General features: G+C 36.9%; 1 protein-coding gene across 1 annotated transcript in view; it reads right to left on the reverse strand.

Annotated features, from left to right (window-relative positions):
* SPATA18 (spermatogenesis associated 18) overlaps positions 1-19,856 on the reverse strand; it is a 460,841-nt gene that overhangs the window by 214,998 nt on the left and 225,987 nt on the right. Inside the window, exons 7-8 of the mRNA XM_044055719.1 lie at positions 14,668-14,908; positions 12,494-12,652 (exon numbers count right to left, since the gene is read on the reverse strand). Of these exons, the coding sequence (XP_043911654.1) occupies positions 12,494-12,652; positions 14,668-14,908 (400 nt within the window). The remainder of the gene's footprint in view (positions 1-12,493; positions 12,653-14,667; positions 14,909-19,856) is intronic.

Genomic DNA, 19,856 nt, shown 5'->3' on the forward strand with positions numbered 1-19,856 from the left:
TGTATATGCCATGACATATATAAAAAATTGCCCAAACGACCACAAAGGAACCCTTTCCATCACATCGTGTTGCAAGAATAAATTATTTTGAGTTTCCAGCAGTGTTGCGGGCTTCCTTTGTGGTTGTTTGGGCATTTTTTTACGTTTATTAGTGACTTATTATTGCCTTCATCTTCTTTTTGATATATGCCATGACATATGACATGACAATATCATGACACAGACTAAACAGAAACTGAACAGCAAAGGACTTGAGAAAAATACTTAAAAATTGCAGTTGCACTAAACAGTATTTATGTAAAAAATTATAAAAGGTATAACTGGGCACTGTACTCAAGATGGTTATTAACAATGCAACAAATTATATACCAAAAAAAAAAGAAAAAGGTATAAACTAATGAAAGTTAAAGCAGCAAGATTTTCTAAGACCTATGAAACTGAGCTAGAGACTACATTTTACACAGTTGTCTTGACACCAAATAATTTTAGTTTTGTTAGGAAACACTGCTGGTAAGCCTTATCATCTTTTCAGACCTAGGCAGTACCATATTTTAGAGTGGAGTATTAACTACTGAAAAAATGACAGTTTGCCCTTCATGTCAGTTTGCATTGTCTTTTGAAAAGATGGGGCAAAATCTAGAAAACTTATGAAGCAATCAGAATTTTTGCTGCCTCTGAAAGTGATTCATTGGAACAGGCACTGATAGGAGGAAATAAGTTGAAGTTGTCCTGCTATATGATCTCTTTCGGCTTTTCAAGTTAATAAGACTCAGTCTACAGACTGGATGCAGTTTTGCAGACTTCACCTTTAGAATGATAGAGAGGAAACTTTGCATGCCTTTAATAACTGTAGTCCCAAAAAAAAAAGGTAGGAGTGTGTATATGGTAAAACCTTGAAATTGTATAGCTATACTGTTCAAAAGGATGTCACCCAATAATAACTGAGGCTGCCCCCCTATATCCTGCATTAGAATTCCTATTACTTCCCCTCCTCACAGATTCTACCAACCATCAGTAATCATACTGGAACTTCAGTTCTTTGATTTTGTGATTTCCATGCAAAAGGGATCCTAGATCCATAATATTAATTATTCATTACTTTCTTACCATTAAACAACTGCACCACAGGACTTCTGCCAATGAGTGGCACTAACACAGAAGTGGGAGCAACAGACTTTCTTTATGCTCTCTTTAATCTAAAGTTTCACTATAATTTTGTTCATGCATTCTTGCTTTACTAAAAATTTAGTGCTTAGCTGGGTCCAGAGTTAACCATTTCCACTATAAGAACAGCTTCCTTACTAAAGACCCATGTAAAGGTAATGTCTAAAGGGATAAAACAACCTTTGAGTTTTGCATAAAAAAGTGTCCGCATGCATCTTTATGCATGCAAACACTTTTTTATGCAAAACCCAAAGGTCATTTCACTCCAGTTTACAAATAAAATTAGTTTAAATTTGCTTCCAAATGGAGAAGTCTGCACATACATGTTTACAGCATTAATAATAAAGGAAAACTACCTTAGAACTAATTTTTTCACTCTATCTCTGTTTTCTCAGTTATTGTAACACCACAAAAATCACTCTGACTGCTTCTTATAGAATTTTAATGTTTTCTGCAAAATGGCTGTCAATGGGGCTTGACATAGCAACGTGAGCTTTTCTTCAAGCCTTTATCTTTCCCATAATCCATCTCAAGTCTGCTTTACATAAGTCATGCTAGACATTAGGAAGTAGTGGTGTATTCCCATTCCACTGGCATATAATGGGATTTGTGTCAGTCACTGTCATCTTAAATACTGTCTGTTAGGAATGCTTCTTTTATTTCTTGAATGGCCCTCATTTGTGTGTGTCTCAGGGCTTGTTTTATAGTATACTAAAGAATTATACAGTTGCAACCAAATAGTTGCTACATTTCAGGCCTTTGTTCAAAGTATCTTTTTGTAGTCCAAGATGAACTGACAGCCCCTCCCCCTACACTTTGGTAAATGTGCTGATACTTCACAAGAATTACAAGAAAAAATATTTTCTGACTTTTCTCTAAATGTCACAGACACCTTTGATACTACATTCAAGTCATCTTAAAATGTAAAATAGTATAAATGACAAACATTTAAAGATTAAAGTAAAGCATTTCAATACTTTTATTTCAATACATTTATGCTGATTATGTAAATTTGTCAAAAGAAGTGACAACTGCCTTTGAACCTTTGACTGATCTAATTGCTCTGTTTTGCTATGAAAGGCATGGCTACATTGGAGGTAGCTGTCAGTGGAAATTCTCTTCCTCTCTGCAATAAAGACAGTGGAAAGCAGTTTTACACCTCTCTGTTTTGTTTACAGCAGCCTGAGCTCCTGACTACAAATGTCTCTGTCTGTGGTATGTCATGCAAGTATAGGCAAATTCCTCTGCAACTTATGTGAAAAGTTAAACTTAAAAAAGGGTGGTCTTTCCCTTCCTTTGATACCAACATGAGGAAATGAAAGTTTTGTAAAGTACAAGCAGGTAACAGGTACCTACATAGTGCTGGAATCATAATGTGGGGAGAAAAAGTAGGACTTGAATCAAACTATAAGAGAAAATGGAGTTTTCCTTTAATAAGTGGAAAGATGGCGTTTATGTCACTTTAGGTTCCAGACCAAATTACGGTGAATTAGCATCTGTAAGTAATTGTGAATTAAGTTATGTAATTGCCAAACTGTTAAAATATTTTTTGCCAAACTGTTAATTTAACAGTTTGGCAATTACATAACTAAGTACGCAATTACTTACCTACCCTAATCCAGCAGAATTAGTTCTGGAATCCAAAGTGACATAACTGCCTCCTTCCCACCCACTAATATTAATGCATAAACATTGCTGTGTAAGTTTAGACATCTGCATTTGGAAGAAATTTTTAAAGTACTTTTATTTGAAAACTGGAGTGAAACAACCTTTAGTTTTTGCAAAGGAAGTAGTCACATGCATAAAGATGTGTGCAGACACTTTTTATGTAAAACCCAAAGGTTGTTTCACCCATTTAGACAAGATCTTTAACTAGCTATGATCATGCATTGTATTTGTTTGTTTCTTAAAGAAAATTACTAGACTGGTTAAGAGTACAACAGTTATGCCCTAGAAATAGTAAAAATGCAGTGTTAATCCATAACAAAGCAAAATACAGATAACTCATACTCTAGGTTGCACTAAATCTTGTTTTTTAATCCATATTGGGTAACCATCATACCTCTCAACCTGAAAGCATCAAAAATCTGTACAAAGACCCATAAAAATAGGTACAAATCTGTACCTGATTAACATAAAATTTGCATGCATAATCGTGTAACTCCACCCACTGTAATTTAATTGTGGGATACCAACTTTTAAACGCAAACTGAAGAACAGACAACCAAAATTTGATCATGAATAAATAAGCATAACAATAGTGTTTTACTATATTAATATTTGAACTTGACTGGGTGACTATGGAGAGTATGAGAGAAGTAAGTGATAGATACAGTGTAGTGGGCTGATACACTGTAATGCCATGGGAGACAAGCAGATTCAAAAAGTGCTGTCTTTATTTTTTATATCCTAGTTCAGACTGTAGTTTATGTGTGTGTGTATTTATAGATATATATATATATATATATATATATATATATATATATATGTATACACACACACACACACACACACACACACACACATATATATATATATATATATATATATATATATATATATATAAAATGCCAAACTTTACAATTTGATATATATATATATATATATATATATATATATATATATATATATATAAATGCCAACATTTACAATTGTAAAACGTGCAACAAAAATCCCACATGAAACAACCATTCAGAAAAAAATAAGTATGGAAGCTATGTATAACCCTTACCAGTAAGCAGCTTATGGAATTGCTGTCCGTGGAACTAAATGGGAAACAATAGTTTCAACTCATAAAATGGGAAAAACAGATAAATGGAGGATGCTGGGGATCTGGTTTGAGTGACACATGAAACATTTTTTACTGCAGAATGAATTTTGATTTCACTACTCACCATGAAACACTTTCCCTACACTTATAATAGAAGATACTCATCACAGAATGGATCCATGTATTCCACATACTTACACACAGGAGCACGCACACACATGCACACACGCACACATATAAACATGAAAATGTATGCTAAAAAACACATAGCGGAGAGTACAGGCAATTTTGTCATCAGTCTGCAAGCATCATATCCAGTTTACATAAGCTATGCTTTTGTAATAAAAAAAATAATATCTCTTGCTAATAAAAAATACAAAATGACTATTTAAGTCTGTTACAAATAGCAGCAATACGTATTACTAAATGTAATGCTTTACATCTACATACAGATTAAATCTGCTCACAGCATGACAGTTGTGACAAGCCACACATTACATTTTGAGCTCTGGGGCCAAGGATGTAATGTATTACTTCTACATCTCTCGGTAAACAGATATGAGAACATGTATGAAAATATTCATGTGCAATTGTGACAAGCAATGTGGATTTTAAACTCTGGAGCTGTGGATGTAATGCATTATACCAGGAACAATGTACTGTAATGAAAAAGTGTAGAGCATAGCCCCAGATATGATATGCTTCAACTGCAACACTCTGCTAAAGATGCAAACTGGATTACTGAGTATCTGTTATCCTGAGCTGTACTGAGCAGATACCTAATTTATAAAGTATTGTACAGTGAGTACATACTTTATTTATATCATCCTTAAAGGTTCTACATGATAGTATTCCAACAAACAAGTACTTTCAGCCTTCCTCTACAAGGCATTAGACATATTTTATAGTTAGTTTTTGAGCACTACTGCATATTATGGACAATTTCTAATAACTTTAAGGAGTTGCAAAAAGTAATAATATTTCTGACATCTGAAGTATTGTTGAGTAAAACAGACCTTACACTTGATTGCAAATTATAAGGACCAAGATATAGAAAACGTGTGTGTGGGGGGGGGGGGGGGAGTAGTACTCACCCAACCCGAGTGTAACTGCTGCTGCCTGGTGGTGCCCTGGTGCACTTAAGTCTGAAACGAACAAACGGCTTGTTTGAGGACAGGATAGCCTTGCCGGTGCAGACTGTCCCTGACTGTAACTGCAAGTCTAATTTCAAATTAAAAACACTGTTGGGTGACTTGGGTCTGTTGCTGCTCTCTCCTGGTCTGTCCGACTCTGAGCTTTAGCCTGTGTAGTCCAGTCCCAGAGTCCTGATCTGGCCCTCTCTAAACTAATAGATTGACTGCTGTCTGTGCCTGCTCCTCTGTAATTTGAAAAAAGCGTGCCTCTGCATTTGCCTTTAGGTTAGCTGCTTGAAGTCCGAGACATCAGTCACAGATACCTAATATTTAACAGTTAACACTCTGCTGCTGCTGAAAGCCCAAACATAAACAAAGTCACATCCCCTTGAACCCTCAGCTGAATTCTGACAGGCTGAAAGGCTGCTTACAATGCTGACATCATTGCGCATGCCTCTGCATGAAATGATGTCAGCAGAAAATTGCAGAGGGGAAAAAAGTTTTAAAAAAGCCGGGAAAGAATCGGGAATAAAGGGGGCTGATTGGAAATTCGTGGCACCTTATTATTTGGACCTCAAAACCGGGAAATGCTGAGGAATTTGGCACGGTTGAGAGGTATGGTAACCATTGCAGTTCTCCATAACAAATAGATAAAAATACAGCTAAGTTACAAAATAAAAATAATAAACAAGTAATAAACCAGTAAATTAATAAAATCTACACTTTGTTGATATGTTCCTTTCTAAACCTCCAGCTGAATGTGTTACCATGGTGGTAATCTAGTGTCCATACTTTATTAATTCTCTTATTGGTTAATTTGTTTAAATCAGATTGCTCTCAATTAATACATAAGTAAATCCAAGCTATCGGCTGATCGCTGCAAAACTTAAGTAGAATTTTTCACTGTATATTGCACTTTTGAACTGCAGTTTTACCATATCACTGCTTATTTGAACTGTTTTTGTTTTCCTGAATTTGTTGCACTTTGTTTGCTGTAGAATAGACTATATTCAGACCTGCTGAATCTAGTTCTGTTTATATAACATGAGCACTAAACCAGGCCATCTTTTGTTGGAGAGGGTTTCCCTGCACCCTAGTGGCAGGAGTGTGCAGTTAGAACTCATCTGATTGAAGGCTGATGGAACAGGGCTCAGTTTTGAGCTTTTTTATTGGTTAATTTGTTTAGATCAGTTTGCACTCATTTGCTACATAAACACCACTTTTGTGTATCACTGACTGACGCACAGCAGTAGGCAATGTTGGTGGTTATACACACAAACACTTTTGCCTTCAAATTTTCCCTTAGTACTCTGCTGGTATTCCATTGGTGAGTTCTCATGATTGTCTCTCACTGACAGGTGATACATTCAGCAAAGCTCCTGAGGTACCAACACAGATCCTATCCACTAGCCCTTTGTATGTTTTGTCCACTTCTCCTATCCTCTACTTTACCTGGTCCTTCCTGTCCTCTCCAGTTTTCTGATCACATCAACTTACCTATCATTATGGATGGACAATTTCCCACAGTTTCTCCAGCCAGCCTGGTCAACATGGGCATCCTGAGACAATGTAGTAATTGCCTCATGTACACTGGCAACCCACTTCTTCTAGTCCACACAAATTCATTATGTGAGAGATGCATCTATATCAAGAACATAGAATCCAGGTTCTCTCACTAACCGGTCGGTTCATCTGATACTAGGCAAGATGCCAGCATACACACCTCGCCTCCTGCACCTACCAAACCAATAACACATAAACCTACATATGCAGAGGTTCTTTCAAGAAGATTACCTAAATATCAGAGACCTCCTAAACACAAACACAAGCAGGCTTCACATAACAGATCCTCTGCAGAACATAGTACACATAATATATCACACACAAGTGTCTCACCAGTCAAGCCCCTAAGGCATAACACAAAACAAATATCTTAGTCATAGGTGACTCAATTGTGAGACACACAGATGTCCCTCTCACCAGGTTGGATAATGAAAGTGTCACTGTCATCTGCCTGTCAGATGCCAGGATCTGCCACATCACACATGCACTCAAGTCTCTCAACAACAGGCACTGTTATGACACTGTCATAATCCATGTTGGTGTGAATGACTTGAGACATACCTTACTGGACTTATGAAAAGACACATGACTGAGCTCTCTGATTATGTGTCTCAGGCAGGTATGTCCCTAGCCTTAAGCAACATTTTACCTTCGCCTAGAATGATACCTCAATACAAACAAAAAATGATTGACTTCAGCAATTGGCTTAGTTTCTGATGTCATTCAAAGGGGATCCAGTATCTGTCAGCCTGGGATGACATGGTTAACAGACCTCGATGCTTTGCCAGAGATGGTCTACATCTGTCACCCCTGGGACTTTGGTTACTGGTTATTCTCTTGCCATCCCTATAGTGCCTTTTTTAGGCAATGTCACAAGAACAAAATTCCTGACATAAAAATACCTTCTAAACACTACCTCAGGGTTATACTGCTAAATGCTAGGAGTCTAAACCAGAAACTGCACTCACTGGAAGCAGTCCTTACCCTGGAAGATGCTGACATTTATGCAGTCACTAAGACCTGGTTTAAGGCTGCGGAAGGTACCCCAGCTATACCAGGTTACATTTCCTTCCACATGTTCAGACCACAAACTGAAGGTGTGAGAATTAAAGGAGGTGATGTAGCAATGTTCATTAAATATAAATACACCAGCTATACCAGGTTACATTTCCTTCCACGTGTTCAGACCACAAACTGAATGTGCGAGAATTAAAGGAGGTGATGTAGCAATGTTCATTAAAGATAACTACACCTCTAGATTGGTTAAACAGCACAATTCCCTTGAATTGTTTCAGGTACAATTGACTATAGGCAAGAACCCTTTTCAGGTCATTGCCAGTACTAGGTACCCCTCCATGAATCAGGACATCCACTCAGCCTACTTGTATCTACTTGAGTCAATCACGATACAACCAAACACCCTGGTTTTGGATGACTTTAATTACCCATCCATAGAATGGGTAAATTATATGTGTTATAAATCACTTGCCCAAAGGTTCCTGGACTTTGTTAACTTCAGTGCCCTGGACCAGCTGGTTGACACACCCACAAGGGTCTCAAAAATCCTGGACCCGGTGCTCAGCAACATGGGGGACTGCTGCACCATCCCCAGTGTGTGGCCATCACTGGTGAGATCTGACAACAAATCAGTCTCACTAGAAGTAACTATAACACAAGACCCCCCCCCCTTAGCAACAACTAGACTAAAAATCTTCTCCAAAGCCAATTACAACCTCTTACGTGACAGCATAAATAGCTTCATAGTCCCTCCCCCACTGATGGAACAGACACCTATGCTAAGTTATACACCAATGCTTTATACAAGCACCTGTATAATTGTATTGACTCTGCCATACCTGATAGAACCAAAGCAAGATCTTCAAGGAAAAACAAACCTGCCTGGTGGGCAACTGCCATTAATAGACTATACAAATGGAGAAAGAAATTGCTGTCTTAGAGTAGGAAGGAATAGTCCCAAAACTGGAAACACTCCCTCTTCAACTTAAACAAGCAAATAAGACTCATAGTGAAGTCCTTCAAAGCTAACTACATATCCAAATTAGCTAACTAAGGATAATGACAAGGCATTTTTTGTTACATCATTAACATCAAAGGAAAGGCCCAGATTTGCACTGAACTCATAGTTAATGTTACTACATATATAGAACCTGTGGATATAGCAAACTTGCTGGATGACAGGTTCACTCCCTTGTCCCCACCGCATATGCCCCAAAGTACCCCTAGGACCTGTCCCCTATCTAGTATCTCCAAGGAGCAGGTCTTAAATGCCCTCTCCAAGGCCAAAAACACAGCCTCTGTGGCACCAGACAACATTCTAGGCAATGTTCTACATGGGTTAAAACAGAAATTAGCATCACCATTGGGCACTTTTTTCAGTCACAGTCTAAGCACTGTCTTCATCCCAGTAGAATGGAAAATAGCTTCCATCATCCCTTTGTAAAAAGGGGACGCATCCACGGACTCCGGGAGCTACAGAACTATTAGCCTGACCAGCCTTATCTGCAAGGCCATGGAATGAATCATCATGGATCTTATTAACAAATATATAAGAAATCTCCAAACATTTGACCCACCCAGTTTGACTTTGTCAAGGTGAGGTTATGCCTGTTAAACTTGGTGGACTTCTTCAAGACAAACACCAAAGCACTAGATGAGGGCAAATCTGTGCATATGGCCTACCTAGACTTAGCCAAGGCCTTTAACACAATCCCTCCACTCAGGCATCATTGATAAACTCACCCAGCTGGGTATTAAGCCATACATTGTTATGTGGGTTGCAAACTGGCTCACTGATAGAACTCATATAGTCAAAATAGAGGACTCCGCCTCCTCCAGTAGATTCATAACCAGTGGTGTTCCACAGGGATTTGTTCTGGGACCCCTACTGTTCAGAATCTACTTCTCCAAAGTACGGGCTAAAACTAAAGGACTGTGGCTGACAAAGTTTGCTGATGACTGTAAATTGGAAGTGATCACTGAAACCCCTAGCAATGTCAACATCCTGCAAGAAAGTCTTACACAGACTAATGACTGGTGCCAAAGTCATGGTCTTAAACTTAATGCAAAAAAACTGCATTATCATCCCCTTCGGTAAGGCTGATGTTTCTGAAGACTACCACATCAATAGCAATATCCTACGCACACAGTCAGTGGTGAGAGATCTGGGTACACAGGTTGACAGCAACCTTAACTTCAATCACTATGTCTCCACAGTTGTAAGAATGGCGTTTTATTTTCCTCACCTCATAATTAAGGATATTGCCTCCAGAAAAAAGAGGATATAAATACCCTGTACTCTTCCCTCATTAGGCCAATAACAGAGTACAATTCTCCCTTTGGTATGTTCCTTTCCAAACACCTCCATAAATTGGAGAGAATATAAAGGTTCCTTACAAAGAAAATTCAGGGTTTTCAAGATCTGTCTTATGTAGACAGATTGAAATCATTGTCATTCTACCCTGTGTCATACAGACTGCTCACAGGAAACCTGTGCCTTGCATACAGACCAATCTCTGACTCCGTTTTAATGGAAATGCTGCACATTTGCAAGTCAAATGGCGCATGGGTCACTCACTTAAATGACCTTAACCTGGTATGTGATATAGACAGAACTTGCTGAAGAGACAGATTTGTCTCAGAGAGGTTGCCTCATTTTTGGAACAATCTTCCTATTCATGTTAAACAAAGCCCCTTATTGGCCCTATTTAAGTGTAATTTAGACGACCAGATGGGTAACTGGAAATTCACCCCAGGGATTCTACTTGTGTGTGTCCCTCTTGGACAGGGGGAACAGATGGTGATTTTAGTGTCTACTTGAACCAGACACGCTTGGGAACATGGGTTGAACTTGGCTAGGCTTGTAACGGCCCTGGGACTATTAGCCTAGTAACCTCCTATGATCCTATTAAGCAGGGCAAATAAAGGTACCTGATCCTCACTTTCATTAGCATTGATATCAGTAATGTTTGAGTAACCTAAACAGTGACAATGGTTTCAGAAGTGTTCTTTGAATTTATAAACTAATAAAAAAATTTCTTGTAAATGAATAGTTGCCATATTTCTTTTTTTATTAATGAATAATTTAAGTCTTGTTACAGGCAGAGTTAATAAATGAAGTTGCATTTATATGGTTGTAGCTTACTATGAATACAATTGTAGTTAAAGGGTTGTAGCATACTATCAATAAAACTGTAGTTACAGGGTTCTAGTTGCTGTGAATAAATCTGTAGTTACAGGGTGTAAGTTGCTATAAGCAAACTTGTAGCCACACAGTTCTAACTTACTATGAATGAAGTTGTAGTTGCAGAGTTCTAGCTAGCTATGAATGAAATTGTAGTTGCAGGGTCCTAGCAAGCTATGAATGAAAATGCAGTTGCAGGGTTCTATCTAACTATGACTGAAGTTGTAGTTGCAGAGTTCTAGTTAGCTATGAATGAAGTTGTAGTTGCAGAGTTCTAGCTAGCTAAGAATGAAGTTGTAGTTGCAGGGTTGTGGCTTGCTATGGACGAAGGTGTAGCCACAGGGTTCGAGCTTGCTATGAACAAACTTGTAGTTGCAGGCTTCTAACTTACTATGAATGAAGTTGTAGTTGCAGGGTTCAATTTGACTTTGAATGAAGTGTAGAGTTACAACACTGACAGAACATATCTACAACTTCATTCATTCACAAAATTATATTCATGAACTTGGTAACACTCAATGATCAGCAGATGTAACACCACCGATTAGGAGTTTGTTAAACAAGTAATAGTTTTAACACCTAGCAGCTTACAAATAATGTGTTAATTTCAAATGCAGCATTTAGTATTGTGACTGTCTGCATAAAGTATACATTTCACTAATCTAGTGGTCCTGCAGATCCAATTAAATACGAGGGACAGGACAAATTGTCTACATAGGTTATCTTTACTCTTTCTCTGACCTTAAGTGACCACAGAATAATATGTAAAATTAAGGGGATATGGTAAGCAAAGTACCCTATGTCATGTGAGCAGAGGGCTTCATTGCAGTTCATTGATGTGTTTTCTATGCTTTGGGCTTTGCTGGACTGATCATCAGTAATGCAACCTGAATGCTCTTGTCTTATTCAAAGCACTGAATGTATAACACTACACCAGCAATAAATAAGAAATGAACCCTTTTTTATGAAATATATCCATAAAAAGCATCTCTGCTAGAGGGATAATGTGAATATATTATTTTCTACCTTTGCAGGGCTACTATCTACTTGGAGGTATGACCATTGTCTCTAGCTGATGGTCACTGGTGATGTGACACCTCGATCCTGTATAGAAAGTAGGAAAAAGGGGGTTGATGCCAATGTTGATTATGAAATTATTTTCTATCAAAAGTCTTATTTTGAAAGTGAAACTTTGTTCATTCTTTGGGCATCCAGGTTACTTAAACGATCAATGTGCAATTATTTAATAAGCATTTGCAATTCTTTAAGAAATATGGAATTCTTATATTTTTCTTAGAAGTTAAAAGCAATTTAAATGGTTACTAACTAATGTCATAACTGTTCAGTCTATTGTTTTGAGGATATAGTTCATTGTGCCATAAACTCTATTAAAGTTGAACCTCAGTCTTAGTTGGTCCATATAATTTTCAGAATTTGAATAGCCATAAAAAGACATATAATAAAACCATAAATGACCCACAGTCAGAATTACATATTCTACATCATGTTTTAATCTGTCATTGTAAGCTAAGGAAACATTTTTTCACTGATCTTAAACTATAATTAATAGCAACAGCAGCCTCCATGTTTAAAGGACTATCATCATACCACTTGGTAATGTACTATAAAAAAAGGGTTAAAAATATAGACCATATAACATACATTGACACTTGACTGTACATCATAAAGATCCACATTGCGAACAATATAGTCCATAACAGCTTCATCCAGAGACTCTGGGCCAAGATGAGATGGTGACAGAGTTTTTCTAACACGCAGTTTGAACTGACGGAAGGCCATTTTGGCTGCTTGAAATGATTCCTAAAAAGTAAGAAATATGGTGGTAATATACATTATGTTTTCACAGTATTCATACCTTTTTAAAATAAAATGATCTAAATTGAATATAGCCTGTATGCCACACCATATGCTCAAGTACATGGACTAATGCCAAAGCAGCACAAGTCTCAAAGTTAGTAAGGTACTAAGAACTTTTTTTGTGTAGAGAATGCTTTCATTTATATATACTTGGCATACAAATTTAAGTAGTCTTCCCCCCCACAGTATGGAAACAAAGTGATGAAGAAACAAATATGTCAAAATAATTAATAGTGGTGTTTTCATGATTTTATTTTTATAAGTATGCATTATGCAGGGTTTTTCCCTATACCGGTAACAATATGAATTCAAGTAATAACTCCACTTATGGAATGCCCCCTGGTAAAAGGTATGCCTTTCAGGTCTATAACCAATCAGTTGTCAGTGTCACAGGACTACAAACAACCACTTCAGAGGCAGCAGGTGAAATTATTACTATTGCATTTTGGTATGTTGAATGGATGCACGTAGAAGTGTAAATGTGCCAGTATTTAGTCTGTAAGTGTTACTTATCCCCTACCTACTTACACTACTAGGGGACATCTCTCACCCTTTATTTGGCATAAATACCTTACAAATAATGTATTATGGGCCTAGAGAGGACAGATTATGGCTGTAAGAAATTAGGTCAAGTCAGATGAGGACAATCTATTAAATCAGGAAGTCAGGGATCAGTAGGATTAGGCAGAGAAGGCTCTAAACACAATCGAGATGTTTTAGCTATATGTTGGTCCTAAGCAATAAATTCAGTATTTCTTGATTTAATAAAGAAAAAAAAAGTTTTCCGGAGTAAAAGAACATAAGGTCCATCAACAGATTGCACTGTATTCTATAACTTTCCAAATAGCATATGTATGTGTATATAAATATATATACAATATCTTCTTGAAATGTTCCTGCTTAGCTCTGGAGATTTCTTCTGAGCATCATACTTCCCTCATTTAAAAGCTAGTGAGACCTGCAGTAGCTTGCCCACTCTTTAGTCAGGAAATCATACCTATCAACCTCTAAGTACAAGAAATCTGGGCAAAAACTAAAATAATGGGGGATCAAAGGCCCAGAAATAGGGACAGGTTTAAATACTGCTCTTATAAACTTAGAAAGCTACTAGAATAACAGGTTTTGTGTTCACATATACTTTCCAAAGTATATAAAGTCCAAAACTCAAATGTCTGTCATTATTTAGAGACTTCAATCCTTGATAATTTGTCAGAAAACCACAAATTAGCGACAGACCAAAAATATGAAGCAAAAATCTGGACATTCTGCGAAAATCTGGACAGCTAAGAGGTATGTTGGAATACGAATTAAAAATGCTGCCCATCTGCACTGGGGGCGACAGTGCCTCTATGCTGCTATATTCAGATTCTGTCTGATCTTCAAATATGGATTTGTTTGACTTTATATGTAGCATTAAGATGCAAAGTATATGAATAATACTGAAAAAAATAAACTTGTAGTAAAGAGATTGCTTAACTTTGCTTCCATCTTTTGAAGAAAACTACTCACAAAAAACATCTGTTTAGCATCAATATCCATCTAGAAAACTAAAAAAATTAATTTACAAGACATTTCATCAATGCTAAGGAAGTAAACCATCAGGCTACAGCACTGGAACTGGAAAGTAATTTTTCTTTTTTATACTAATTCATTTGACTAATACATTTAAATCAGGTTATCATACTAAAATGCTTACTTATATTCATGTTTTTCAGTTTACCAGCTAGATGTTTGTCCCAATAAGTATTTTTGACTGTAGAAAATTGCAGAAACATTTATTTTATTTACGTCTGAGCAGAAAATTAAATTGATAATAAGGAAATCGTTACAGCGTATGAATGATTCTTACAGTTTAAATAGTTTAAGATTTGAATCACAGTCATAGAATAACTATAAAATCATTAGTAACATGCCATGAACATAATATGCACAAAACAGTCATCCAGAAAATTTCATACCATAGTGGCTATAAATATTATCCGCTGAACCATCTCTAGATCATCGATGTAGCGCCTCAAAAGGTTCTGTGCATCCAGACGTTCATTGGCATAAATATCACTAAATCGTGATACAAGCCTGGCATGACGAGAAGCATTTGTAAGTTGTGCACGAGTTGGAGACTCACTTCTGCTTAAAGGGAGAGGACTAGGAGATCTGCTAAGACGGGACAAGGGACTCGGAGATCGACTCCTTGCAATCCTAGAATAAAATGTAAATATGCATCGGATATATTATCTTGCAATATTGATACTACATGTCAAGTTGCATTCAAAGACTTATAACACAGAGACCACACTGTGTATCTCATAAATGGTGTATTTTCAGGATAAGAAATATTAGCCACTTATATGTGTGTTATGTGGTGCTGCGGTAGCGTTGTCACCTCACAGTAAGACGCTGTCCGGTTCGATTCTCAGCTAGAGCGTCTTCTGTGTGGAGACATGCGTGAATGGGCGTTTCCTTCGTTGAAGGTTGTGCGTTAGGCCTGACAAGCCGGTACTTAAAAATCAACTGCCAATCATTAGCAGACCGGAGTTCCGCTGTGGCGACCCCTAGCCGGGAAAAGCCGAAAGACACTAACATATGTGTGCTATGTTAAAACTATTCTAAGTTAAAGACAAAACGCAATTCTGTCTTTCTGGACTTGCTACAGTATACATAACATACCTTTCAAAAATAATTCTTAATATCTCTAATTTTCTGTAAATCTCATCACTTAACCTGTGAGATGCCAGAAGCTGCAATTTCACTGTACCCCCTTAGGCCCAGAAGGTACTTCTCATCTATCTAACCAGCTCCAGAATACATAAAATGGATGACATCCCTCAGAGTAATTCACTATGTAACTGAACGCTCAGTCTGCTGTGTTTGTGATTTTGCTAATTTGCTCTACATACATAATTGTTCCCTGCTTCTACCCAAAGCTTTCAGATATTTGCTTCTGTTTTCTATCCCCACGCTTACTAACCAAATAGCTCCAGTGATCAGTGGTAGTTGGTGACTTCAAATCAAAGGAGGGCTGCAGAAGACGCCTGAATGGGGTGGGGCTAATTAGAAAGGGGTGGGTTTAACATCACAGGGCTATAATACAGCAGGATCAACACTGATCCTGTTTACTAGTTTACATAAAATAACTGCTCAATCACTACTGTACATGCTGAATAGTCTGACAACAAATACTCGACTAAATCATATTTCAGAGCTAATAACAGTAAAACAGTGGTTGGTCTTGACTGCATGAAACTATTGCAAGTACACATGATGTAGTAAATATGCAATATACTGTATCAGGTAATCTGCATTTTGTACAATGCTGGATGAAAAGTAAGGAGATTTGGAAATCCCACTGTACTATTTTAATTTATTATTCATAATTCAAGGTCACGCCAATGTCTAAAGTGCCAGTTGTTCTGAGAGACAGTGACACAGGCTTGTATGACAGCTGACTTTACCAAATGCACAGTAATCTTGCAAAGCCAGAATTATAACAGTAAACAGCAGGGTCAGTCAACCCATTTCATTCAGAAATAGCCCCGCCCCCCATTACTGAACAAAAGTATCTGCTTTCACCATGCCAGGATTAAAGTAGAAATAATAGTAACAGTTAGGTACCTACTTGCATTAATTTAATTTAGCTGACAGAAACATTAGTCACAACTTGTGTGTGCCAGCTCACCTTACACAAATATAAATTTCACTTTATTTTACTTTTATTTACTCAGATTTGTCAAACTGCCTTTAGTCAAAAAAAAAAAACCTTTTCAGCATATTACAATATTTCTAAACAGACCATCAGTATATACATGCACAGATATAAAATAACATATAAGTATGATTCATTAATAATTAGATTACATTCATCTGAAAGTACAGACAACTATTACAGTCTTGCAAAGCTGGAATTACAATAGTAAACAGCAGGGCCAGTTATTTCATTTACAAATAGCCCCAATCCCTATTGCCCACCCCACCCACAGTATCTGATTTGATCTTGTAAGGTTAAAAGACAAAAAAAAAAAAAAAAAAAGATAAAAAGGCAACATTATATGCATTTTTTCACATAAACAATAGCCAGGCTTCAGAGCTTGTGGTCGATCTTGCTTCATTCAAATGCACGTTACTCTTGCAAAGCAAGTCAGAAGTACAATAGTAAGGCCAGTCACTTTATTCACCCATACTAAGAATAGACCCCCCCCCCAGCCCAACTGCCTACCCACAGTATCTGCTTTGAGCCTACAAGGTTTAAAATGAAGAGAGAAGACAATGGTTACATTACTCTGTTTCTTTCGCATCACATAACCAAGAGCTTGCAGGTGATCTTACTTCAGTTCACCCATATGTGCTTTAGTCGTGCAAGGTCAGAGTTTCAACAACAAAACATCCACACATCATCCTAACCTATCTTGACTGATCCTTTAAAAAAAAAAAACATTTCATCCACAAGCAGCCCTCAGATCTGTTTGACCCCTGCAAGGTTATTTGATTACAAAAAAAAACATCCACAGTCAAGCAGCCTCTAAAGCACACTGCCTCCTTAGTATCTGGTTAACCCTGCAGAATATTATATTAAAAAATAAAATATCCACAAACAATCTCCAAAACATACTGCTTCCTTAGTATCTGGTTCACCCTGCCAGGATATTATATTAAAAAAATTATCAATAGCCCCAAAAACAGACTGCCTCCCTAGTACCTGGTTGACCCTGCTAGGAAAGGATATCTTCAGTGTAAAAAAAAAATCAATCAACAGCTCCCAAAGCATGTTGCTTCCTTAGCAGAGGTAGAGAGGGTGTAAGTAAATACATAGGAAACACGGTACAAGAGTAAAGATATCTTACCCCATTGTTGTATAGTTATATCATTTGACAGCTATATGATTAAAGAAGTTTTTTGTAGTAAGTGGAAAATCATTGAGGGGAATAGTGAGCTACTTAATACATTAGAAAGCCACCCATTGTTCATATATAAAAGTACTTTAGGGTTAAACAGCTTTTTCAAGGAGATAGTATAAAAAAATCCCCCACCGATGACACACAGGAGCTTTGGTACATTTACATGTGGTTATTGTAGATTTATACATGAGGGACCATATAATTTTTTAGAAAAATCTCATATATACTATTAAAATTCCAGGCAGGTTCAATTGTGTTTCGAAAGGAATTGTTTATATAGGGCTATGTTCTGGGTGCCAAGCCTTTTATGTAGGCATGACTACAAGAAGTCTTGGAAAGAGAATTAAAGAACATATACATTCCATTAAAATAAAATACAGCAATAATGCATTATTTAAACATTCAAGCCATTGTGATGAATGCAAATAAATCCTGTTTGCAGTGTTGGAACAAGTCCCTCTAGATTTAAGAGGAGGTAATTACAAAAATGTGGTGGAAAAGAAAGAGTAGCAGATGAAGTTGACAGCAGATCAGTTCCCTGGGTTAAATGAAACTATGAATATTAAATGTTTTTTTAAAGGATAGAGGACTTACTATCAAATAATTGTTTTATATCAAAGGGCTAAACTGAATGGTTTAATTGTGTAATTGTTTTAGTAAAGTGATTGATTGTAGTTTGTATTTAAACAATGATTTTTAAATGGCATTGTTTCTGATGACGTCTGTTGACGAAAGCGGTGAATTAAACTTGCTACACTAAATTTTATTCCAGCGGCTCCTTTTTGTTTGAGCCAAAGCAGTTTTCTTTTAATTGTGTGGTGGATTTTGCTGCTATTTGGGATTTAGTGTGTCATTTGTGTCATTTGTTGAACTGTTTCATGATCTCCCAATGTCATGTATCCAAGAAGATGAGCTGCTTGATCTCACCATTCATTGCATTCCTGACAGCCAGGACAAGATGCTGCAGGATTTGGTCAGTGTCTCAGGTGAGATGCAAATGTTGTTAAACTGGTTAAATGAAAGGAGAGAAGGTTGATGAGGCAGGAACACAGGATGATGAATAACAATGTTTTAACACTTCTATTGGTGATCATGTGACTGTAACTGAGGTTGATCAGAGATCAGGGACCTCAATGCCTAGTACGAGTGGTTACTTCAGATGCGAGTACAATACTGAACTGCAACTACCTCTGATTTGGGGTGCAGTGATACTCTTAATAAACTAGGATGTGAATTACAAGATAGAGGTTATAAGAAGACAGAGGTTGATCGTCTTAAACAGGAAGAGTTTACTGATAGGAAACACAAAGGCAAACCGTTCTTTAAGAGGGGATTTAATAATGAAGTACTCCATAATCCTAAAACTAATGAAGGCTTACATGAAGTTAGAGTTGTTATGCCTTATTCAAACCATACTACATTTTTACAAGATGTTATTAATAGGAATTGGAGAATTTTAACTTCTGATGAAAAGATTATAAATTTGGTAGGTACAAAACCGAAGTTCACTTATAAAAACAATAAGTCTCTTAAAAGATTACTTTGCTATGGAAGGAATGGCAGTAAAAGGATTTTATCCCAATGTAAAGAAACATTCCCTTGTAAGAGTTGTAGACAATGTACATATATTGCTAGTAGTAATATCTTTATACATCCTAGTACAAACAAAAACTAGGAATTTCATCATTATGCAGATTGCCGAACATGAGACCTTGTCTATTTGGCAAGTTGTCAACAGTGTTCTTCCTTCTACATAGGAAGAACCAATAGAACATTGAGGGAGCGAGTTAGAGAACAACTCTATGCAATTCATAAAGAGGATGACACCAATGCTCTAGCTAGGCATGTTTTAGATAATGGCCTTTCACACCAGTTTATATTTTTAGCCATAGAATTAGTGGATAGGAACATTAGATTAGGGAATGTAAAAAACTATACAGAGCGCATAGAGATTAAGTGGATCATCAGGTTACAGGCTGACAAGAATTATGGCCTGAATGATAGGGTATCCCTTGCCCCATTCTTTTAGATAAACCACTCTCTCATTGATTATATTTTTAGGCAATAATGATTTTAGTTTCAAAAGGAAGGCAGTTTTATTTATTGTATATGATATATTACAAGAGCGTCATGTAAATAAGTGCTGTAGATGTTATTGTTTTTGCCTTTGACTTTGTTATTAGTTGTTTTAAATGTTGGTATTGCTGCTTTAAATCTTAATTAGATAATGGGGCTAACAGGATGATTGAGTTTAT

The sequence above is a fragment of the Protopterus annectens genome, chromosome 14.part0 (assembly GCF_019279795.1).
Source record: "Protopterus annectens isolate FY-2018-M chromosome 14.part0, PAN1.0, whole genome shotgun sequence".
Lineage (NCBI taxonomy): Eukaryota > Metazoa > Chordata > Ceratodontiformes > Protopteridae > Protopterus > Protopterus annectens.